Source organism: Scyliorhinus torazame, chromosome 27, assembly GCF_047496885.1.
Source record: "Scyliorhinus torazame isolate Kashiwa2021f chromosome 27, sScyTor2.1, whole genome shotgun sequence".
In the NCBI taxonomy this organism is placed as follows: domain Eukaryota; kingdom Metazoa; phylum Chordata; class Chondrichthyes; order Carcharhiniformes; family Scyliorhinidae; genus Scyliorhinus; species Scyliorhinus torazame.
Genome location: NC_092733.1, coordinates 4,685,011 through 4,705,564, shown reverse-complemented (window position 1 = coordinate 4,705,564; position 20,554 = coordinate 4,685,011). Strand labels below are relative to the sequence as shown.

The window sequence follows — 20,554 nt, the reverse complement described above, 5'->3', positions numbered from 1 at the left end:
AACCCCAACGGGAACCCACCCGGTCTGGCGCCTTACCCGTCTGCATCTTCCCTATCGGCACCCAAACCTCTTCCATCCCCACTGGCTCTTCCAGCCCTGCCCTCTCCTACTCTAGGGCACTCCAACCGCCCCAAAAAATACCTCATGTCCGACTCATCCTCCGGAGGCTCCGACCTTTGCAACATTTTAGAAAACTCCTCAAATGCCTTATTCACCTGCTCTGGCAGCACTACCTCTCCCCTGTCCCATCCCGAACCCAAACAATCTCTCTCGCAGCCGTCTGCCGGTGGAGCTGGCCCAGCAGCAAGCGACTGGCCTTCTCGTACTCGTACACAGCCCCCTTCGCCACCTTAACTACCAAACCGCTTTCCCTGTGGACAGAAGGTCAAACAGTGCCTACAATTTCTTTCTCCAGATCCACCGCATCCCTTCCAAACACTTCCAAAATAGCCACTGCTGCTCCTCTCTTGCCCCCCTATCCACCTGAGCCTTAAACAAGATGATTGCGCCCCTTACCACCGCCTAGGAAAGGCTGAGGGACTTGAGGCTGTTTTCGTTAGAGAGAAGAAGGTTAAGAGGTGACTTAATTGAGGCATACAAGATGATCAGAGGATTGGATAGGGTGGACAGTGAGAGCCTTTTTCCTCGGATGGTGATGTCTAGCACGAGGGGACATAGCTTTAAATTGAGGGGAGATAGATGTAGGACCGATGTCAGAGGTAGGTTCTTTACTCAGAGAGTAGTGAGAGCGTGGAATGCCCTGCCTGCAACAGTAGTGGACTCGCCAACACTAAGGGCATTCAAATGGTCATTGGATAGACATATGGACGATAAGGGAATAGTGTGGATGGGCTTTAGAGTGGTTTCACAGGTCGGCGCAACATCGAGAGCCGAAGGGCCTGTACTGCGCTGTAATGTTCTATGTTCTATGTTCAACGCCTCCCACACCACTGATGGCGAAACATCCCTGTTCCTATTAAGCCCCAACAACCACCAACAACTCCACATCGAACCTCCACACAGGCCTCTGTGCCAGTCTCTTCTCCAGGACAACATCCACTGAAGCATGGTCCGAGATAACATTCGCGAGTATTCCGCTTTCCTCACCCCCGACAACAACGCCTTCAAAAGGGCAGATTTTAAGGAATGGTTTAAAGGAGAAAGGAGAGAGAGAGTGACAGAGAGGCGCAAGGAGTGATTCCAGAGCCTTGAACCTCAACCACTGAAGGCACAGTTGCCACCTGTGAAGTTAAAATCAGAAAGCTGAATTAGAGCAGTGTAGCAATCGGGCAGGAGCTGGAAGAGGTTACAGAGGGACTGGTGGCATCATGGAGAGTTCTGAATGTTTGTTTTAAAGCAGTCAGCTGTGTTTTATTTATTTTTTTAAAATAATTTTTATTAAAGGTTTTCATAAAATATCAATAACAAAATGAGAATGAAAAGAACCCAACAGGGTTAAGTACAAAACACAATCTAAAAAAGCAACCCCCCAAACCCCTCCCCCCCGTACCTAAATAATAAATTAACATTAACACCCCGACTTAAGACAACAGGTGTATACACCCCCTCAGACCCTCCAGTGTAAATAACAGAAACAAAAATAAAGTAAACCCCCCACCCCCCGAGCTGTTGCTGCCATTGACCAATGTCTATCGTTCTGCCAGAAAGTCTAAGACCGGTTGCCACCGCCTAAAGAACCCTTGTACCGACCCTCTCAAGGCGAATTTCACCCTCTCCAATTTAATGAACCCTGCCATCTCGCTGATCCAGGATTCCACGCTTGGGGGCCTCGTATCTTTCCACTGAAGGAGAATCCTTCGCCGGGCTACCAGGGACGCAAAGGCCAGAATTCCGGCCTCTTTCGCCTCCTGCACTCCCGGCTCCTCTGCCACCCCAAATATTGCGAGCCCCCAGCCCGGTTTGACCCTGGATCCTAACACCCTCGACACCGTCCTCGCTACGCCCTTCCAAAATTCCTCCAGCGCTGGGCATGCCCAGAACATATGGGTGTAATTTGCTGGGCTCCCTGAGCACCTAACACACCTGTCCTCACCCCCAAAGAACCTGCTCATCCTTGTCCCGGTCATGTGTGCCCTGTGCAGCACCTTAAACTGTATGAGGCTGAGCCTCGCGCATGAAGAGGAAGAGTTCACCCTCCCTAGGGCATCTGCCCACGTCCCCTCTTCGATCTCCTCTCCCAACTCCTCCTCCCACTTACCTTTCAACTCCACCTCGAGGCCTCCTCCTCTTCCTGCATCACCTGGTAAGTTTCCGAGATCTTCCCCACTCCCACCCACCCCCCTGAGAGCACCCTGTCCTGTACTGTGTGTGGCAGTAGCCGTGGGAATTCCACCACCTGCCGCCTGGCAAACGCCCTTACCTGTAAGTACCTGAAGGTGTTCCCCGGGGGGAGCCCGTACTTCTTCTCCAGCTCACCCAAGCTCGCGAACTTCCCGTCCACAAACAGGTCCCCCTACTTTCGTATCCCTGCCCTGTGCCACCCCGAAAACCCTCCACCTGTTCTTCCTGGGGCGAACCGGTGGTTCCCCCATAATGGGGTCCACGCCAAGGCCCTAACTACCCCCCTATGCCGCCTCCACTGCCCCCAAATTTTGAGGGCCGCCACCACCACCGGGCTCGTGGTATACCTCCTTGGAGGGAGCGGCAGCGGCGCCGTTGCCAGCGCCCCCAGACTCGTACCCACACAGGACGCCGTCTCCAGCCTCTTCTATGCAGCCCCCTCCCCCTCCATCATCCACTTGCGCACTATTGTCGCATTGGCGGCCCAGTAGTACCCACAGAGGTTGGGCAGCGCCAGCCCCCCCCCTATCTCTACTCCGCTCCAGGAACACCCTTCTCACCCTCGGAGTCCCTCGCGCCCACACAAACCCCATTATACGCCTGTGAACCCGCCTGAAAAAAGTCTTCGGGATAAACACGGGGAGGCACTGGAACAGGAACAAAAACCTTGGGAGCACCGTCATTTTGATTGACTGCACCCTACCCGCCAGGGACAGCGGCAACGCGTCCCACCTCTTGAACTCCTCCTCCATTTGCTCCACCAGCCTTGTAAAGTTAAGCCTATGCAGGGCCCCCCAGTTCCTGGCCACCTGGACCCCCAAATATCTGAAGCTCCTCTCCGCCCTTTTTAGTGGGAGCTCGCCAATCCCCCTCTCCTGGTCCCCTAGCTGAACTACGAACAGCTCACTCTTCCCCATATTGAGCTTGTACCCCGAAAAGTCCCCGAATTCCCTAAGGATCCTCATTACCTCTGGCATTCCTCCCACCGGGTCCGCCACATACAGCAGCAGGTCGTCCGCATAAAGTGACACCCTATGCTCCTCCCCACCCCGCACCAACCCCCTCCAGTTCCTCGACTCGCTCAGTGCCATAGCCAGGGGTTCAATCGCCAGTGCGAAGAGCAGGGGGGACAGGGGACATCCCTGTCTCGTCCCTCGGTGCAACCGAAAGTACTCGGACCTCCTCCTATTTGTGGCCACACTCGCCATCGGGACCTCATACAACAGCCTAACCCACCTGACAAGCCCCTCCCCAAACCCGAACCTCTTCAGCGCCTCCCACAGGTGTCAGCTGTGTATTAGTGAGACTATGAACTATGATACTCATGTTTCCACACAGAAAGGAACTAGAAAGGAGAGGCTTAAAATGGAGACAAGACGGAGGAAAGAGAAATTAGAGGTCAGTAAATTAGTTTTGGGAATGAGAATCAGGGGCAGGAACTGGTTTTGGTGGATCAATATAATGTGCCATTTGGCTGGGCTTAGAATTATGAGATAAAGCATGTTACTTACCTCAACCTATTTCAAAATTGCAGAATTTCAGTCACCAACTGTAGAAATCTACTGAACTAGTATTCTTTATTTCTAAGCATGAGCTCATTAGAAGAGTTTTCACTTACTGTAAACAGTTACCACTTTGTTTGCAGTTTTCCCTGTTTTGCACTTCACATAACATGGTACAGAGATATCCCATGCCTTGACACTTGGGAAATAGTCAGCTTTCCATTTATCACCACGAGTTTGGATAGGATTTATCCCTGGTTTATACTCCACCATAATTAATGGCTCAGATAATGCACATGTTGTACTGCAGTTTGTGCTCAGCGAGTCTCCAAATTCCAGAGCTGGGGGGCTTGTATCAATGAAAACCTCAAAGCCAGCCACGTTTGCTGCCAAAAAAAAAACCCAAAGTAAATGCAGGGACATAGAAGCCATTCAATGTCGGACGTATTCCGAATAACTTGTAGAGGCAAAACAAAAAGACAAGCCTCTTTTCAAAGTAGAACATATTGACCAGGATTTTACCATCAAAGTAATTATGAGGCTCTCAGAACTTTATTAAGTTAACTGTAATAAGTTAGTCAGACAGCAACCCTCAGAGTGCACACAAATGCAGTTCAATGCAGAAATCAGGAAGCTACTGTCCAAATTGCCCTACCCTTCAGGCATTCAAATACATGAAGATTGTAAAGTTGAGGTACTAACCCACTAGGGATTGTCCATTCCAGTGAATTTCTAGCAGTCTTAATTTATGCAAAAGCACTTCTCTTGTGTTGAAAATGGGCTTTTACAAGTTTGGAGTTTCATTAAGATTTTAATTGGTTTTTAAAACTAAAATGTGTATTTTCTTTTATTTTTTCTCACCCTTTTATCTTAATCCCATTTTTCATTTCCTTGCTTTGAGTTCTACACATGATTTAGCATTAAAATAAATATACTTGTATCTCCTGATTCAGAAATATTGGCTGAAATATTTGGTGCAGGCTGGAGTCCCACCACAGGAGCCAAAGTTGAAGCCAATTATCCCATCTCGACCCCACCCCCCGCCCCCCTCAGGACAGCAGGACCCTTGGGTTGCATTTTTAACAGACTGTTGTCACCCTCAATGCTGTGCCTCAAAGACATATCTGATTCTCTGGAGAACTGGGGTCTGGCAGGCTGGTCTGGCTACTGGCACAGGGTGCTGAGGAGGAGGCCGCAGGTAGGAGAGACGCCAGGGGCAATGGTGGTGAGGCTGCATCGGTTCATGGACAAAGAAAAGATCTTGAGGTGGGTGAGGCAGACCAAGAGGTGCTCCTGGGAGGGAAGAGAGCTGTGGATTTACCAAGACCTGGGTGCAGAGCTGGCCAAGCAGAGGGCTGGGTACAATCGGATAAAGACCGCCCTCTACAAGAATGGGGTGATGTTCGGGGAGTTGTACCCTGCCAGTTTGTGGGTGATGCATCAAAAAGAAGCCTTTGCTGTTTGTAGTAAATATAAATGATTTGGGGGGAAATGTAACTGGTCTGATTAGTAAGTTTACGGACTACATAAAGGTTGGTGGAATTGCGGATAGCGATGAGGACTGTCAGAGGCTACAGCAGGATATAGTTTGCTTGGAGATGTGGGCGGAGAGATGGCAGATGGAGTTTAATCCGAACAAATGTGAGGTAATGCATTTTGGAAGGTCTAATACAGGTGGGAAATATACAGTAAAGGCAGAACCCTTAAGAGTGTTGACAGGCAGGGGGACCTGGGTGTACAGGTCCACAGGTCACTGAAAGTTAGCGGGAGTGAAGTAGGCGATTGTCAGGAGGAAGGTGTGGAGGAAGGGGGAATAGGTTTGTTCCTTGTCTGGGTGTGTTGGGGGGGAGGAGTGCTGACATGGGTGTGGTTGGTTTGGCACAGTTGGGAAGGGAGAGGTGGCAGCAGACATCTGGGGGTGGGCCAAAGAACAGGCATGGCTGATCGGCAGTCCCCAGAACAGGCTGGAATGTGAGGGGGCTGAATAGGCCGGTTAAACAGCCACGTGTTTTCACACACTTGGGAGTTTGAAGGCGCACGTTGTGTTTTTACAGGAGACGCAGCTGAAGCTGGGGGATCAGACAAGGTTGAGGAACGGATGGATGGGGCAGGTGTTCCACTCGGAGTTAGACATGACATCAAGAGGGGTTAATAAGATAGTGGTGTTTTGAGGTGGGGAGCATTGTGGCGGATCCGGGCGGGGTAGGGATGTGGTGGTCAGTGGGAAGCTGGAGGGGATGCTGGAGGTCCTGGTGAATATTTATACCCCGAATTGGGACGAGGTGGACTTTATGAGGTGGGTGTTAGGGAAGATCCCGGACTTGGACATGCATTGGCTGATCATGGGGGCCGATTTCAATATGGTCCTAGATCCGAGGTTGGATCAGTCGAGTCCTAAGCCGTCGAAGCTCTCGGCGGTGGTTAGGGAGTTCGAGGGGTTCATGGATCGCGTGGGGGGGGGGTTGGACTCATGGAGTTTTGGGAGGCCGAGGGCAAAGGAGTTGTCATGCTTTTCACTTGTACACTGAGTAAACAGGGAATGGCGACCGTGACCGGCTTTTAAATAGGGAATGCCGACCGGGACCGGCTTTTAAATAGGGAATGCCGACCGGGACCAGCTTTTAAATAGGGAATGCCGACCGGGACCGGCTTTTAAATAGGGAATGGCGACTGTGACCGGCTTTTAAATAGGGAATGCCGACCGGGACCGGCTTTTAAATAGGGAATGCCGACCGGGACCGGCTTTTAAATAGGGAATGCCGACCGGGACCAGCTTTTAAACAGGGAATGCCGACCGGGACCGGCTTTTAAATAGGGAATGCCGACCGGGACCGGCTTTTAAACAGGGAATGCCGACCGGGACCGGCTTTTAAATAGGGAATGCCGACCGGGACCGGCTTTTAAATAGGGAATGCCGACTGTGACCAGCTTTTAAACAGGGAATGCCGACCGTGACCGGCTTTTAAATAGGGAATGCCGACCGGGACCGGCTTTTAAATAGGGAATGCCGACCGGGACCAGCTTTTAAATAGGGAATGCTGACAGTGACCGGCTTTTAAATAGGGAATGCCGACCGTGACCGGCTTTTAAATAGGGAATGCTGACAGTGACCGGCTTTTAAATAGGGAATGCCGACCGTGACCGGCTTTTAAATAGGGAATGCCGACCGTGACCGGCTTTTAAATAGGGAATGCTGACAGTGACCGGCTTTTAAATAGGGAATGGCGACCGTGACCGGCTTTTAAATAGGGAATGCCGACAGTGACCAGCTTTTAAATAGGGAATGCCGACCGGGACCGGCTTTTAAATAGGGAATGGCGACTGTGACCAGCTTTTAAATAGGGAATGGCGACTGTGACCGGCTTTTAAATAGGGAATGCCGACCGGGACCGGCTTTTAAATAGGGAATGGCGACTGTGACCGGCTTTTAAATAGGGAATGCCGACCGTGACCGGCTTTTAAATAGGGAATGCCGACCGGGACCGGCTTTTAAATAGGGAATGCTGACAGTGACCGGCTTTTAAATAGGGAATGCCGACCGGGACCGGCTTTTAAATAGGGAATGCCGACAGTGACCGGCTTTTAAACAGGGAATGGCGACAGTGACCGGCTTTTAAATAGGGAATGGCGACTGTGACCGGCTTTTAAATAGGGAATGCCGACTGTGACCGGCTTTTAAATAGGGAATGCCGACCGTGACCGGCTTTTAAATAGGGAATGGCGACAGTGACCGGCTTTTAAATAGGGAATGCCGACCGGGACCGGCTTTTAAATAGGGAATGCCGACCGGGACCGGCTTTTAAATAGGGAATGCCGACCGTGACCGGCTTTTAAATAGGGAATGCCGACCGGGACCGGCTTTTAAACAGGGAATGCCGACCGGGACCGGCTTTTAAATAGGGAATGCCGACCGGGACCGGCTTTTAAATAGGGAATGCCGACCGGGACCGGCTTTTAAATAGGGAATGGCGACCGGGACCGGCTTTTAAATAGGGAATGGCGACAGTGACCGGCTTTTAAATAGGGAATGCCGACCGGGACCGGCTTTTAAATAGGGAATGCCGACTGTGACCGGCTTTTAAATAGGGAATGCCGACCGGGACCGGCTTTTAAATAGGGAATGGCGACCGGGACCGGCTTTTAAATAGGGAATGCCGACCGTGACCGGCTTTTAAATAGGGAATGCCGACTGTGACCAGCTTTTAAATAGGGAATGGCGACCGTGACCGGCTTTTAAATAGGGAATGCCGACCGGGACCGGCTTTTAAATAGGGAATGCCGACCGGGACCGGCTTTTAAATAGGGAATGCCGACTGGGACCGGCTTTTAAATAGGGAATGCCGACCGGGACCGGCTTTTAAATAGGGAATGCCGACTGGGACCGGCTTTTAAATAGGGAATGCCGACCGGGACCGGCTTTTAAATAGGGAATGCCGACCGGGACCGGCTTTTAAACAGGGAATGGCGACTGTGACCGGCTTTTAAATAGGGAATGCCGACCGGGACCGGCTTTTAAATAGGGAATGCCGACCGGGACCGGCTTTTAAACAGGGAATGCCGACCGGGACCGGCTTTTAAATAGGGAATGCCGACCGTGACCGGCTTTTAAATAGGGAATGCCGACTGGGACCGGCTTTTAAATAGGGAATGCCGACCGTGACCAGCTTTTCAATAGGGAATGCCGACCGGGACCGGCTTTTAAATAGGGAATGGCGACCGTGACCAGCTTTTAAATAGGGAATGGCGACCGGGACCAGCTTTTAAATAGGGAATGCCGACCGGGACCGGCTTTTAAATAGGGAATGCCGACCGGGACCGGCTTTTAAATAGGGAATGGCGACCGGGACCAGCTTTTAAATAGGGAATGCCGACCGGGACCGGCTTTTAAATAGGGAATGCCGACCGGGACCGGCTTTTAAATAGGGAATGCCGACCGTGACCGGCTTTTAAATAGGGAATGCCGACCGTGACCGGCTTTTAAACAGGGAATGCCGACAGTGACCGGCTTTTAAATAGGGAATGCCGACAGTGACCGGCTTTTAAATAGGGAATGCCGACCGTGACCGGCTTTTAAATAGGGAATGCCGACCGTGACCGGCTTTTAAATAGGGAATGGCGACTGGGACCGGCTTTTAAATAGGGAATGCTGAAAGTGACCAGCTTTTAAATAGGGAATGCCGACCGGGACCGGCTTTTAAATAGGGAATGCCGACCGGGACCGGCTTTTAAATAGGGAATGCTGACAGTGACCGGTTTTTAAATAGGGAATGCCGACCGGGACCGGCTTTTAAATAGGGAATGCCGACCGTGACCAGCTTTTAAATAGGGAATGCCGACCGGGACCGGCTTTTAAATAGGGAATGGCGACCGTGACCAGCTTTTAAATAGGGAATGCCGACAGTGACCAGCTTTTAAATAGGGAATGCCGACCGTGACCGGCTTTTAAACAGGGAATGCCGACAGTGACCGGCTTTTAAATAGGGAATGCCGACCGTGACCGGCTTTTAAACAGGGAATGCCGACAGTGACCGGCTTTTAAATAGGGAATGCCGACCGTGACCGGCTTTTAAATAGGGAATGCCGACCGTGACCGGCTTTTAAATAGGGAATGCCGACCGGGACCAGCTTTTAAATAGGGAATGCCGACCGGGACCGGCTTTTAAATAGGGAATGCCGACTGTGACCGGCTTTTAAATAGGGAATGCCGACCGTGACCGGCTTTTAAATAGGGAATGCCGACCGTGACCGGCTTTTAAATAGGGAATGCCGACCGGGACCGGCTTTTAAATAGGGAATGCCGACCGGGACCGGCTTTTAAATAGGGAATGCCGACAGTGACCGGCTTTTAAATAGGGAATGCCGACCGGGACCGGCTTTTAAATAGGGAATGCCGACTGTGACCGGCTTTTAAATAGGGAATGCCGACCGGGACCGGCTTTTAAATAGGGAATGGCGACTGTGACCAGCTTTTAAATAGGGAATGCCGACCGGGACCGGCTTTTAAATAGGGAATGCCGACCGTGACCAGCTTTTAAATAGGGAATGCCGACCGGGACCAGCTTTTAAATAGGGAATGGCGACTGTGACCAGCTTTTAAATAGGGAATGCCGACCGGGACCGGCTTTTAAATAGGGAATGGCGACTGTGACCAGCTTTTAAATAGGGAATGCCGACCGGGACCAGCTTTTAAATAGGGAATGGCGACTGTGACCAGCTTTTAAATAGGGAATGCCGACCGGGACCGGCTTTTAAATAGGGAATGCTGACAGTGACCGGCTTTTAAACAGGGAATGCCGACCGGGACCGGCTTTTAAACAGGGAATGCTGACAGTGACCGGCTTTTAAATAGGGAATGCCGACCGGGACCGGCTTTTAAATAGGGAATGCCGACCGGGACCGGCTTTTAAATAGGGAATGCTGACAGTGACCGGCTTTTAAACAGGGAATGCCGACCGTGACCGGCTTTTAAATAGGGAATGCCGACCGTGACCGGCTTTTAAATAGGGAATGCCGACCGTGACCAGCTTTTAAATAGGGAATGCTGACAGTGACCGGCTTTTAAACAGGGAATGCCGACCGTGACCGGCTTTTAAATAGGGAATGCCGACCGTGACCGGCTTTTAAATAGGGAATGCCGACCGTGACCGGCTTTTAAATAGGGAATGCCGACCGGGACCGGCTTTTAAATAGGGAATGCCGACCGGGACCGGCTTTTAAATAGGGAATGCCGACCGGGACCGGCTTTTAAATAGGGAATGCCGACCGGGACCGGCTTTTAAATAGGGAATGCCGACCGTGACCGGCTTTTAAATAGGGAATGCCGACCGGGACCAGCTTTTAAACAGGGAATGCCGACCGGGACCGGCTTTTAAATAGGGAATGCCGACCGTGACCGGCTTTTAAATAGGGAATGCCGACCGGGACCGGCTTTTAAATAGGGAATGCCGACCGGGACCAGCTTTTAAATAGGGAATGCCGACCGGGACCGGCTTTTAAATAGGGAATGCCGACCGGGACCGGCTTTTAAATAGGGAATGCCGACCGTGACCGGCTTTTAAATAGGGAATGCCGACCGGGACCGGCTTTTAAATAGGGAATGCCGACCGGGACCAGCTTTTAAACAGGGAATGCCGACCGGGACCAGCTTTTAAATAGGGAATGCCGACCGTGACCGGCTTTTAAATAGGGAATGCCGACAGTGACCGGCTTTTAAATAGGGAATGGCGACCGGGACCGGCTTTTAAATAGGGAATGCCGACCGTGACCGGCTTTTAAATAGGGAATGCCGACCGGGACCGGCTTTTAAATAGGGAATGGCGACTGTGACCAGCTTTTAAATAGGGAATGCCGACCGGGACCGGCTTTTAAATAGGGAATGGCGACTGTGACCGGCTTTTAAATAGGGAATGGCGACTGGGACCGGCTTTTAAATAGGGAATGCCGACCGGGACCGGCTTTTAAATAGGGAATGCCGACCGGGACCGGCTTTTAAATAGGGAATGCCGACCGGGACCGGCTTTTAAATAGGGAATGCCGACCGGGACCGGCTTTTAAATAGGGAATGCTGACCGTGACCGGCTTTTAAATAGGGAATGCCGACCGGGACCAGCTTTTAAATAGGGAATGCCGACCGGGACCGGCTTTTAAATAGGGAATGCCGACCGGGACCGGCTTTTAAATAGGGAATGCCGACAGTGACCGGCTTTTAAATAGGGAATGCCGACAGTGACCAGCTTTTAAATAGGGAATGCCGACCGGGACCGGCTTTTAAATAGGGAATGCCGACCGTGACCGGCTTTTAAATAGGGAATGCCGACCGTGACCGGCTTTTAAATAGGGAATGCCGACAGTGACCGGCTTTTAAATAGGGAATGCCGACAGTGACCGGCTTTTAAATAGGGAATGCCGACTGTGACCGGCTTTTAAATAGGGAATGGCGACAGTGACCGGCTTTTAAATAGGGAATGCCGACCGGGACCAGCTTTTAAATAGGGAATGCCGACCGGGACCGGCTTTTAAATAGGGAATGCCGACCGGGACCAGCTTTTAAATAGGGAATGCCGACCGGGACCGGCTTTTAAATAGGGAATGCCGACCGGGACCAGCTTTTAAATAGGGAATGGCGACAGTGACCGGCTTTTAAATAGGGAATGCCGACCGTGACCGGCTTTTAAATAGGGAATGCCGACCGGGACCGGCTTTTAAATAGGGAATGCCGACCGGGACCGGCTTTTAAATAGGGAATGGCGACAGTGACCGGCTTTTAAATAGGGAATGGCGACAGTGACCGGCTTTTAAATAGGGAATGCCGACCGGGACCAGCTTTTAAATAGGGAATGCCGACCGGGACCGGCTTTTAAATAGGGAATGCCGACCGGGACCAGCTTTTAAATAGGGAATGCCGACCGGGACCGGCTTTTAAATAGGGAATGCCGACCGGGACCAGCTTTTAAATAGGGAATGGCGACAGTGACCGGCTTTTAAATAGGGAATGCCGACCGTGACCAGCTTTTAAATAGGGAATGCCGACAGTGACCGGCTTTTAAATAGGGAATGCCGACCGGGACCGGCTTTTAAATAGGGAATGGCGACAGTGACCGGCTTTTAAACAGGGAATGGCGACAGTGACCGGCTTTTAAATAGGGAATGCCGACTGTGACCGGCTTTTAAATAGGGAATGGCGACAGTGACCGGCTTTTAAACAGGGAATGCCGACCGGGACCGGCTTTTAAATAGGGAATGGCGACAGTGACCGGCTTTTAAACAGGGAATGCCGACCGGGACCGGCTATTAAATAGGGAATGGCGACCGTGACCGGCTTTTAAATAGGGAATGCCGACCGTGACCGGCTTTTAAATAGGGAATGCCGACCGGGACCGGCTTTTAAATAGGGAATGCCGACCGTGACCGGCTTTTAAATAGGGAATGGCGACCGTGACCGGCTTTTAAATAGGGAATGCTGACAGTGACCAGCTTTTAAATAGGGAATGCCGACCGTGACCGGCTTTTAAATAGGGAATGCCGACAGTGACCAGCTTTTAAATAGGGAATGCCGACTGTGACCGGCTTTTAAATAGGGAATGCCGACAGTGACCGGCTTTTAAATAGGGAATGGCGACCGGGACCGGCTTTTAAATAGGGAATGCCGACCGGGACCGGCTTTTAAATAGGGAATGGCGACTGTGACCGGCTTTTAAATAGGGAATGGCGACCGTCACCGGCTTTTAAATAGGGAATGCCAACCGTCACCGGCTTTTAAATAGGGAATGGCGACAGTGACCAGCTTTTAAATAGGGAATGCCGACCGGGACCGGCTTTTAAATAGGGAATGCCGACCGGGACCGGCTTTTAAATAGGGAATGCCGACCGGGACCAGCTTTTAAATAGGGAATGCCGACCGGGACCGGCTTTTAAATAGGGAATGGCGACAGTGACCGGCTTTTAAATAGGGAATGCCGACCGGGACCGGCTATTAAATAGGGAATGGCGACCGTGACCGGCTTTTAAATAGGGAATGCCGACCGTGACCGGCTTTTAAATAGGGAATGCCGACTGGGACCGGCTTTTAAATAGGGAATGCCGACCGGGACCGGCTTTTAAATAGGGAATGCCGACAGTGACCAGCTTTTAAATAGGGAATGCCGACTGGGACCGGCTTTTAAATAGGGAATGCCGACAGTGACCGGCTTTTAAATAGGGAATGGCGACCGGGACCGGCTTTTAAATAGGGAATGGCGACCGGGACCGGCTTTTAAATAGGGAATGCCGACCGGGACCGGCTTTTAAATGAAATGATGCAGTCTTCTGGGCAGATGCGGTGGTAGGGACCAGGTCACGTGCCCGGCATGTACATTGACAGCATGCACCCTGTACATCCGTGCTTTTGGCACAAAATCAGGGAGGAGAGATTCCTCCAATTTCTAGCTGTGAGCAAGCAAGGCAACAGGATGTGAAGAACTGAAAATAGATTGTTTTAACCAAAGAAACTGAAATTGGAAATAAAGCAGAACAAAGATGATTCCTTGAGGTATGGCTTTGTTAATTGTGCCAATGTAAATCTGGATACAAAGCCCATGGATTGGATTCTCCGCCGACGGGATGCTCCATATTGCTGGCATCCCAGGGGTTTCCTGATGGTGTGGGGCTGTCCCACAATGGAAAACTCCATTGACCAGCCGGATTAACGGAGCATCCCGCCGGCGGGGTAAACGGAAATGTGGCGGGGCGGAGAATCCAGCCCCATGTGTGTTCTATGCAGGGAAATACTGACAAATTAGTTTAAAATCGTCAAAACTTCAAAGGCATTTGAAGACAAAGCTTGGCGAGTTCGAGGGCAAACCTCTTAATTATTTTCAAAGGATACAGGGAGAACTTAAAAAGCAGCTGAAGTCCTCAGCAGAAATGTAACATTGAATTAGAAAGCAAGTGAGATCGTGAGGACCAAGTAGGCTCACCTGTTGCATTAAAGGCAAGCGAAAATGGTGTGTCGTGTAGGTCGGCCGTGGTGGGTCGCGATGGTCGGTCAGGGTGGGTCGCGATGGTTGGTCAGGGTGGGTCGCGAAGGTTGGTCGGTGTGGTTCGTGAAGGTTGGTCGGTGTGATTCGTGAAGTTCGGCGGGATGGGTGCGAAGGTCGGTCAGGGTGGGTCACGATGGTCGGTCAGGGTGGGTCGTGAAGGTCGGTCGGTGTGGTTCGTGAAGGTTGGTCGGTGTGGTTCGTGAAGGTCGGTCGGTGTGATTCGTGAAGTTCGGCGGGATGGGTCGCGAAGGTTGGCCGAATGGGTCGCAAAGGTCGGCCGGATGGGTCGTGAAGGTCGACCAGGGTGGGTCGCGAAGGTCGGCCGGTGTGGGTCGCGATGGTCGGTCAGGGTGGGTCGCGATGGTCGGTTAGGGTGGGTCGCAAAGGTCGGCCAGCGTGGTTCGCGAAGGTCGGCCGGTGTGGGTCGCGAAGGTCGGCCGGTGTGGGTCGCGATGGTCGGTCAGGGTGGGTCGCGATGGTCGGTCAGGGTGGGTCGCAAAGGTCGGCCAGCGTGGTTCGCGAAGGTCGGCCGGTGTGGGTCGCGAAGGTCGGCCGGTGTGGGTCGCGATGGTCGGTCAGGGTGGGTCGCGATGGTCGGTCAGGGTGGGTCGCAAAGGTCGGCCAGCGTGGTTCGTGAAGGTCGGTCGGTGTGGTTCGTGCAGGTCGGTTGGTGTGGTTCGTGAAGTTCGGCGGGATGGGTCGCGAAAGTTGGCCGGGTGGGTCGCAAAGGTCGGCCGGGTGGGTCGCAAAGGTCGGCCGGATGGGTCGTGAAGGTCGGCCGGATGGGTCGTGAAGGTTGGCCGGTTGGTAAAAGTGAGTCCCAGGAAAAAAAGTTTGGAAAACACCATGCAATTCACACTTGCATTAGGTAAGTATGTCCCACCTAAAGAGGATAAATTAAGGATTAGAAGATGAATAGCGCCAGAGCTCGTGGATTGGCTGCTATTCCCGTGCCTGCATCACGTGGTCCCCTGAATTAACATTTTTTATAGCTTTCCCAACACTGAGGCTGAATTGACTGTCTTGTGGTTGCTGGGTTTACCACAGTGTCTTTTTAATAAGAGTGTAAACATTTCCATTCTCCAGAGGAGTAACTAGGGTTTTCAGGGGGTTCAATGGGCTGAACGGTCTCACTCTACCCCAAAAACTCACTTATTGGTGGATGTCTCCGTTATGATTAAAAATTCACCTTTGTTTTTTTAAATTCACACTTCAGTTTTAGCTAAATCCCACATGAATGCAACAGTCAGTCATTTTGCTGTCTGTAAGTTTTTAATTTAAAGTGAAAATTCGGTGTTTTGTTTGACTTACTGGTTTGCAGTCTGAGAGAATATTTGAACCAAATTAACTGCATATCCGACCTCATTACATCGCTGTTGCTGGACGCTTGGAAATTCCCAGGGCTGACATTGCGAAAGGGGAAATTCAGAGCCACATTTGTGTGTGTGTGGCTTTCTCTGAGGTCAGTGGCGAAAGACGTTCAGAAAATCCGGGCAAAGACACACTGCACAGAGCCAGTAAAACCCAAAGACCACTCAATGTCCCTGAGCGCCTGGAGTGCTGGACACTAACTGTGGACACATATCCCGCGGGCACAGTTACTCTCTCAGCCCCTGGGTAATAAACCTGGCAATCTTCCAGCGTGCTGCTGCTGGACAGTGAGTGGCATTAGCCCCCCAATAGGAGACTGATGGTGCCCACGGGGGGGGTCCACCACTCTCTGACCACCCATTGCAGCTTCCTCTCTGCAGCAAGGCGCTGCCTGTCGACCATTCGGCCCACCGAATCTGGACAGGCTCTCAGAAAGAAAAAGCAAGACAGACTCTGGACAATAAGCTTTTAGTGCACCGTTTACTGAAATGGGTCCTCGCTGCCCCCGCTAACAGTGTACACGGGCAATGCAAATCTAATGTCTCTCTATATCTCGTTTACTAACACAATCCACGAATTGTCTCTGGTGCCAGGGCCACTTGCAAACGGTGTCTCTGCTCCAGCGTTACTATTTCTCAATGAAATCTCTCACTCCTCGGACTAACTTTCATTCGTTCCGGTTAACGTGAGCAGAGGCTTCAGTTCCAATCACCACAAAACCCACAATAAACATTGGCGAAGGGGGAGTTAACGCGATACACGTTCATCACAAGGCCACATAGGTGTAAATCGGAGCAACATTTCAAGCTAAAAATCAAACCTGAGCTTCAACAAATCATTCTCTTGGCTTCTTTAACAGCGTGCCAGAAACATGCCCAACAATATTTTTGTTCCAGATGTTAATGGACAAGTAATTACATGTCAGGAAACTTAATTGCAAAACAAAAACACAATGCAGTTACAAATGGAAATATCGAACGGCAAACGTTGCCAACACGACAAACGTTGCCCAGGAAATAATACCAAGATATATTTTACCCACTTGTGATACTAAAAACCAAGGCGAAGAAGTCAACATAACCATTAGCTGAAGTGATCCTGAAGCCCATGGCTTTGAGACTGGACACGGTGCTGTGGGGAAGGGGTGCAGTCTGTCTTCAGTCTGAATGAGAAGAACCTGGGTCCTTTCCCGGAAACGCTGGGAACCGTGCCCAGATTCCCAGTCACAATTCCACTTGGATAGACAGCCAAACTGCAATCGAACGGAGCAGATTACAATATCGCCAGCGAACGTTTCACAGGCCGACAGATGGTTCAAAAAATAAATGCAACTCAGAAATAAAACCTTTCAGTCCCTGTGCGGAGCAGCAAAGTTCTGGTTGTTTTCATTCAAATTGAGAACATGGCTGTGGTTACCCGCTAATTCCTGAGAACTCATTGAGGTTCCCTACTCATTCCGTCTTCCACATTGAACTTCCCTCCTCATTCCCTCTTCCTCATTGAGGTTACTTCCTCATTCTGAGTTACTCATTGAGGTTACCTCCTCATTCTGAGTTACTCATTGAGGTTACCTCCTCATTCTGAGTTACTCACTGAGGTTACCTCATCATTCTGAGTTACTCACTGAGGTTACCTCCTCATTCTGAGTTACTCATTGAGGTTACCTCCTCATTCTGAGTTACTCATTGAGTTTACCTCCTCATTCTGAGTCACTCACTGAGGTTACCTCCTCATTCTGAGTTACTCACTGAGGTTACCTCCTCATTCTGAGTCACTCACTGAGGTTACCTCCTCATTCTGAGTTACTCACTGAGGTTACCTCCTCATTCTGAGTTACTCACTGAGGTTACCTCCCTATTCTGAGAAACTCATTGAGGTTACCTCCTCATTCTGAGTTACTCACTGAGGTTACCTCCTCATTCTGAGTTACTCATTGAGTTTACCTCCTCATTCTGAGTTACTCACTGAGGTTACCTCCTCATTCTGAGTTACTCACTGAGGTTACCTCCTCATTCTGAGTTACTAACTGAGGTTACCTCCTCATTCTGAGTTACTCATTGAGGTTAGCTCCTCATTCTGAGTTACTCACTGAGGTTACCTCCTCATTCTGAGTTACTCACTGAGGTTACCTCCTCATTCTGAGTTACTCATTCAGGTTACCTCCTCATTCTGAGTTACTCACTGAGGTTACCTCCTCATTCTGAGTTACTCATTGAGGTTAGCTCCTCATTCTGAGTTACTCACTGAGGTTACCTCCTCATTCTGAGTTACTCACTGAGGTTACCTCCTCATTCTGAGTTACTCATTGAGGTTAGCTCCTCATTCTGAGTTAATCACTGAGGTTACCTCCTCATTCTGAGTTACTCATTGAGTTTACCTCCTCATTCTGAGTTACTCACTGAGGTTACCTCCTCATTCTGAGTTACTCACTGAGGTTACCTCCTCATTCTGAGTTACTAACTGAGGTTACCTCCTCATTCTGAGTTACTCATTGAGGTTAGCTCCTCATTCTGAGTTACTCACTGAGGTTACCTCCTCATTCTGAGTTACTCACTGAGGTTACCTCCTCATTCTGAGTTACTCATTCAGGTTACCTCCTCATTCTGAGTTACTCACTGAGGTTACCTCCTCATTCTGAGTTACTCATTGAGGTTAGCTCCTCATTCTGAGTTACTCACTGAGGTTACCTCCTCATTCTGAGTTACTCACTGAGGTTACCTCCTCATTCTGAGTTACTCATTGAGGTTAGCTCCTCATTCTGAGTTAATCACTGAGGTTACCTCCCTATTCTGAGTTACTCACTGAGGTTACCTCCTCATTCTGAGTTACTCACTGAGGTTACCTCCTCATTCTGAGTTACTCACTGAGGTTATCTCCTCATTCTGAGTTACTCATTCAGGTTAGCTCCTCATTCTGAGTTACTCACTGAGGTTACCTCCTCATTCTGAGTTACTCACTGAGATTACCTCCTCATTCTGAGTTACTCACTGAGGTTACCTCCTCATTCTGAGTTACTCACTGAGGTTACCTCCATATTCTGAGTTACTCATTGAGGGTACCTCCTCATTCTGTGTTACGCACTGAGGGTACCTCCTCATTCTGAGTTACACACTGAGGTTACCTCCTCATTCTGAGTTACTCACTGAGGTTAACTCCTCATTCTGAGTTCCTCATTGACGTTACCTCCTCATGCTGAGTTACTCACTGATGTTACCTCCCTATTCTGAGTTACTCACTGAGGTTACCTCCTCATTCTGAGTTACTCATTGAGGGTACCTCCCCATTCTGAGTTACGCACTGAGGGTACCTCCTCATTCTGAGTTACTCACTGAGGTTACCTCCTCATTCTGAGTTACTCACTGAGGTTACCTCCTCATTCTGAGTTCCTCATTGAGGTTACCTCCTCATTCTGAGTTACTCACTGAGGTTACCTCCTCATTCTGAGTTGCTCACTGAGGTTACCTCCTCAATCGAAGTTACTCACTGAGGTTACCTCCTCATTCTGAGTTACTCACTGAGGGTTACCTCCCGATTCTTTGTTACTCATTGAGGTTACCTCCCTATTCTTAGTTACTCACTGAGGTTACCTCCACATTCTGAGTTACTCACTGAGGTTACCTCCTCATTCTGAGTTCCTCATTGAGGTTACCTCCTCGTTCTGAGTTACTCACTGAGGCTACCTCCTCATTATGAGTTACTCATTGAGGTTACCTCCTCATTCTGAGTTCCTCATTGAGGTTACCTCCTCATTCTGAGTTACTCATTGAGGTTACCTCCTCATTCTGAGTTACTCACTGAGGTGACCTCTTCATTCTGAGTTACTCATTGAGGTTACCTCCTCATTCTGAGTTACTCATTGAGGTTGCCTCCTCATTCTGAGTTACTCACTGAGGTTACCTCCTCATTCTGAGTTACTCATTGAGGTTACGTCCCTATTCTGAGTTACTCACTGAGGTTACCTCCTCATTCTGAGTTACTCACTGAGGTTACCTCCTCATTCTGAGTTATTCATTGAGGTTACCTCCTCATTCTGAGTTACTCATTGAGGTTACCTCCTCATTCTGAGTCACTCATTGAGGTTACCTCCCTATTCTGAGTTAATCACTGAGGTTACCTCCTCATTCTGAGTTACTCATTGAGATTACCTCCTCATTCTGACTTACTGAGGTTACCTCCTCATTCTGAGCTACTCACTGAGGTTACCTCCTCATTCTGAATAACTCACTGAGGTTACCTCCTCATTCTGAGTTACTCACTGAGGTTACCTCCTCATTCTGAGTTACTCATTGAGATTACCTCCTCATTCTGACTTACTCACTGAGGTTACCTCCTCATTCTGAATAACTCAGTGAGGTTACCTCCTCATTCTGAGTTACTCACTGAGGTTACCTCCTCATTCTGAGTTACTCACTGAGGTTAGCTCCTCATTCTGAGTTACTCATTGAGGTTACCTCCTCATTCTGAGTTACTCACTGAGGTTACCTCCTCATTCTGAGTTACTCATTGAGGTTACCTCCTAATTCTGAGTTACTCATTGAGGTTACCGCCTCATTCTGAGTTCCTCACTGAGGTTACCTCCCTATTCTGAGTTACTCATTGAGTTTACCTCCTCATTCTGAGTAACTCACCGAGGTTACCACCTCATTCTGACTTACTCACTGAGGTTACCTCCTCATTCTGAATAACTCACTGAGGTTACCTCCTCATTCTGAGTCACTCACTGAGGTTACCTCCTCATTCTGAGTTACTCACTGAGGTTAGCTCCTCATTCTGAGTTACTCATTGAGGTTACCTCCTCATTCTGAGTTACTCATTGAGGTTACCTCCTCATTCTGAGTTACTAACTGAGGTTACCTCCTCATT

At 50.0% G+C, this 20,554-nt stretch overlaps 1 protein-coding gene across 1 annotated transcript in view; it reads right to left on the bottom strand.

Annotated features, from left to right (window-relative positions):
• Positions 1-16,839, bottom strand: part of LOC140403140 (intercellular adhesion molecule 1-like) — a 185,187-nt gene extending 168,348 nt beyond the window's left edge. The window contains exons 1-2 of the mRNA XM_072490804.1: positions 16,734-16,839; positions 3,920-4,189 (exon numbers count right to left, since the gene is read on the bottom strand). Coding sequence (XP_072346905.1) covers positions 3,920-4,189; positions 16,734-16,800 — 337 coding nt within the window. The 5' untranslated portion in view covers positions 16,801-16,839. The remainder of the gene's footprint in view (positions 1-3,919; positions 4,190-16,733) is intronic.
• Between the last annotated feature and the right edge of the window lie 3,715 nt (positions 16,840-20,554).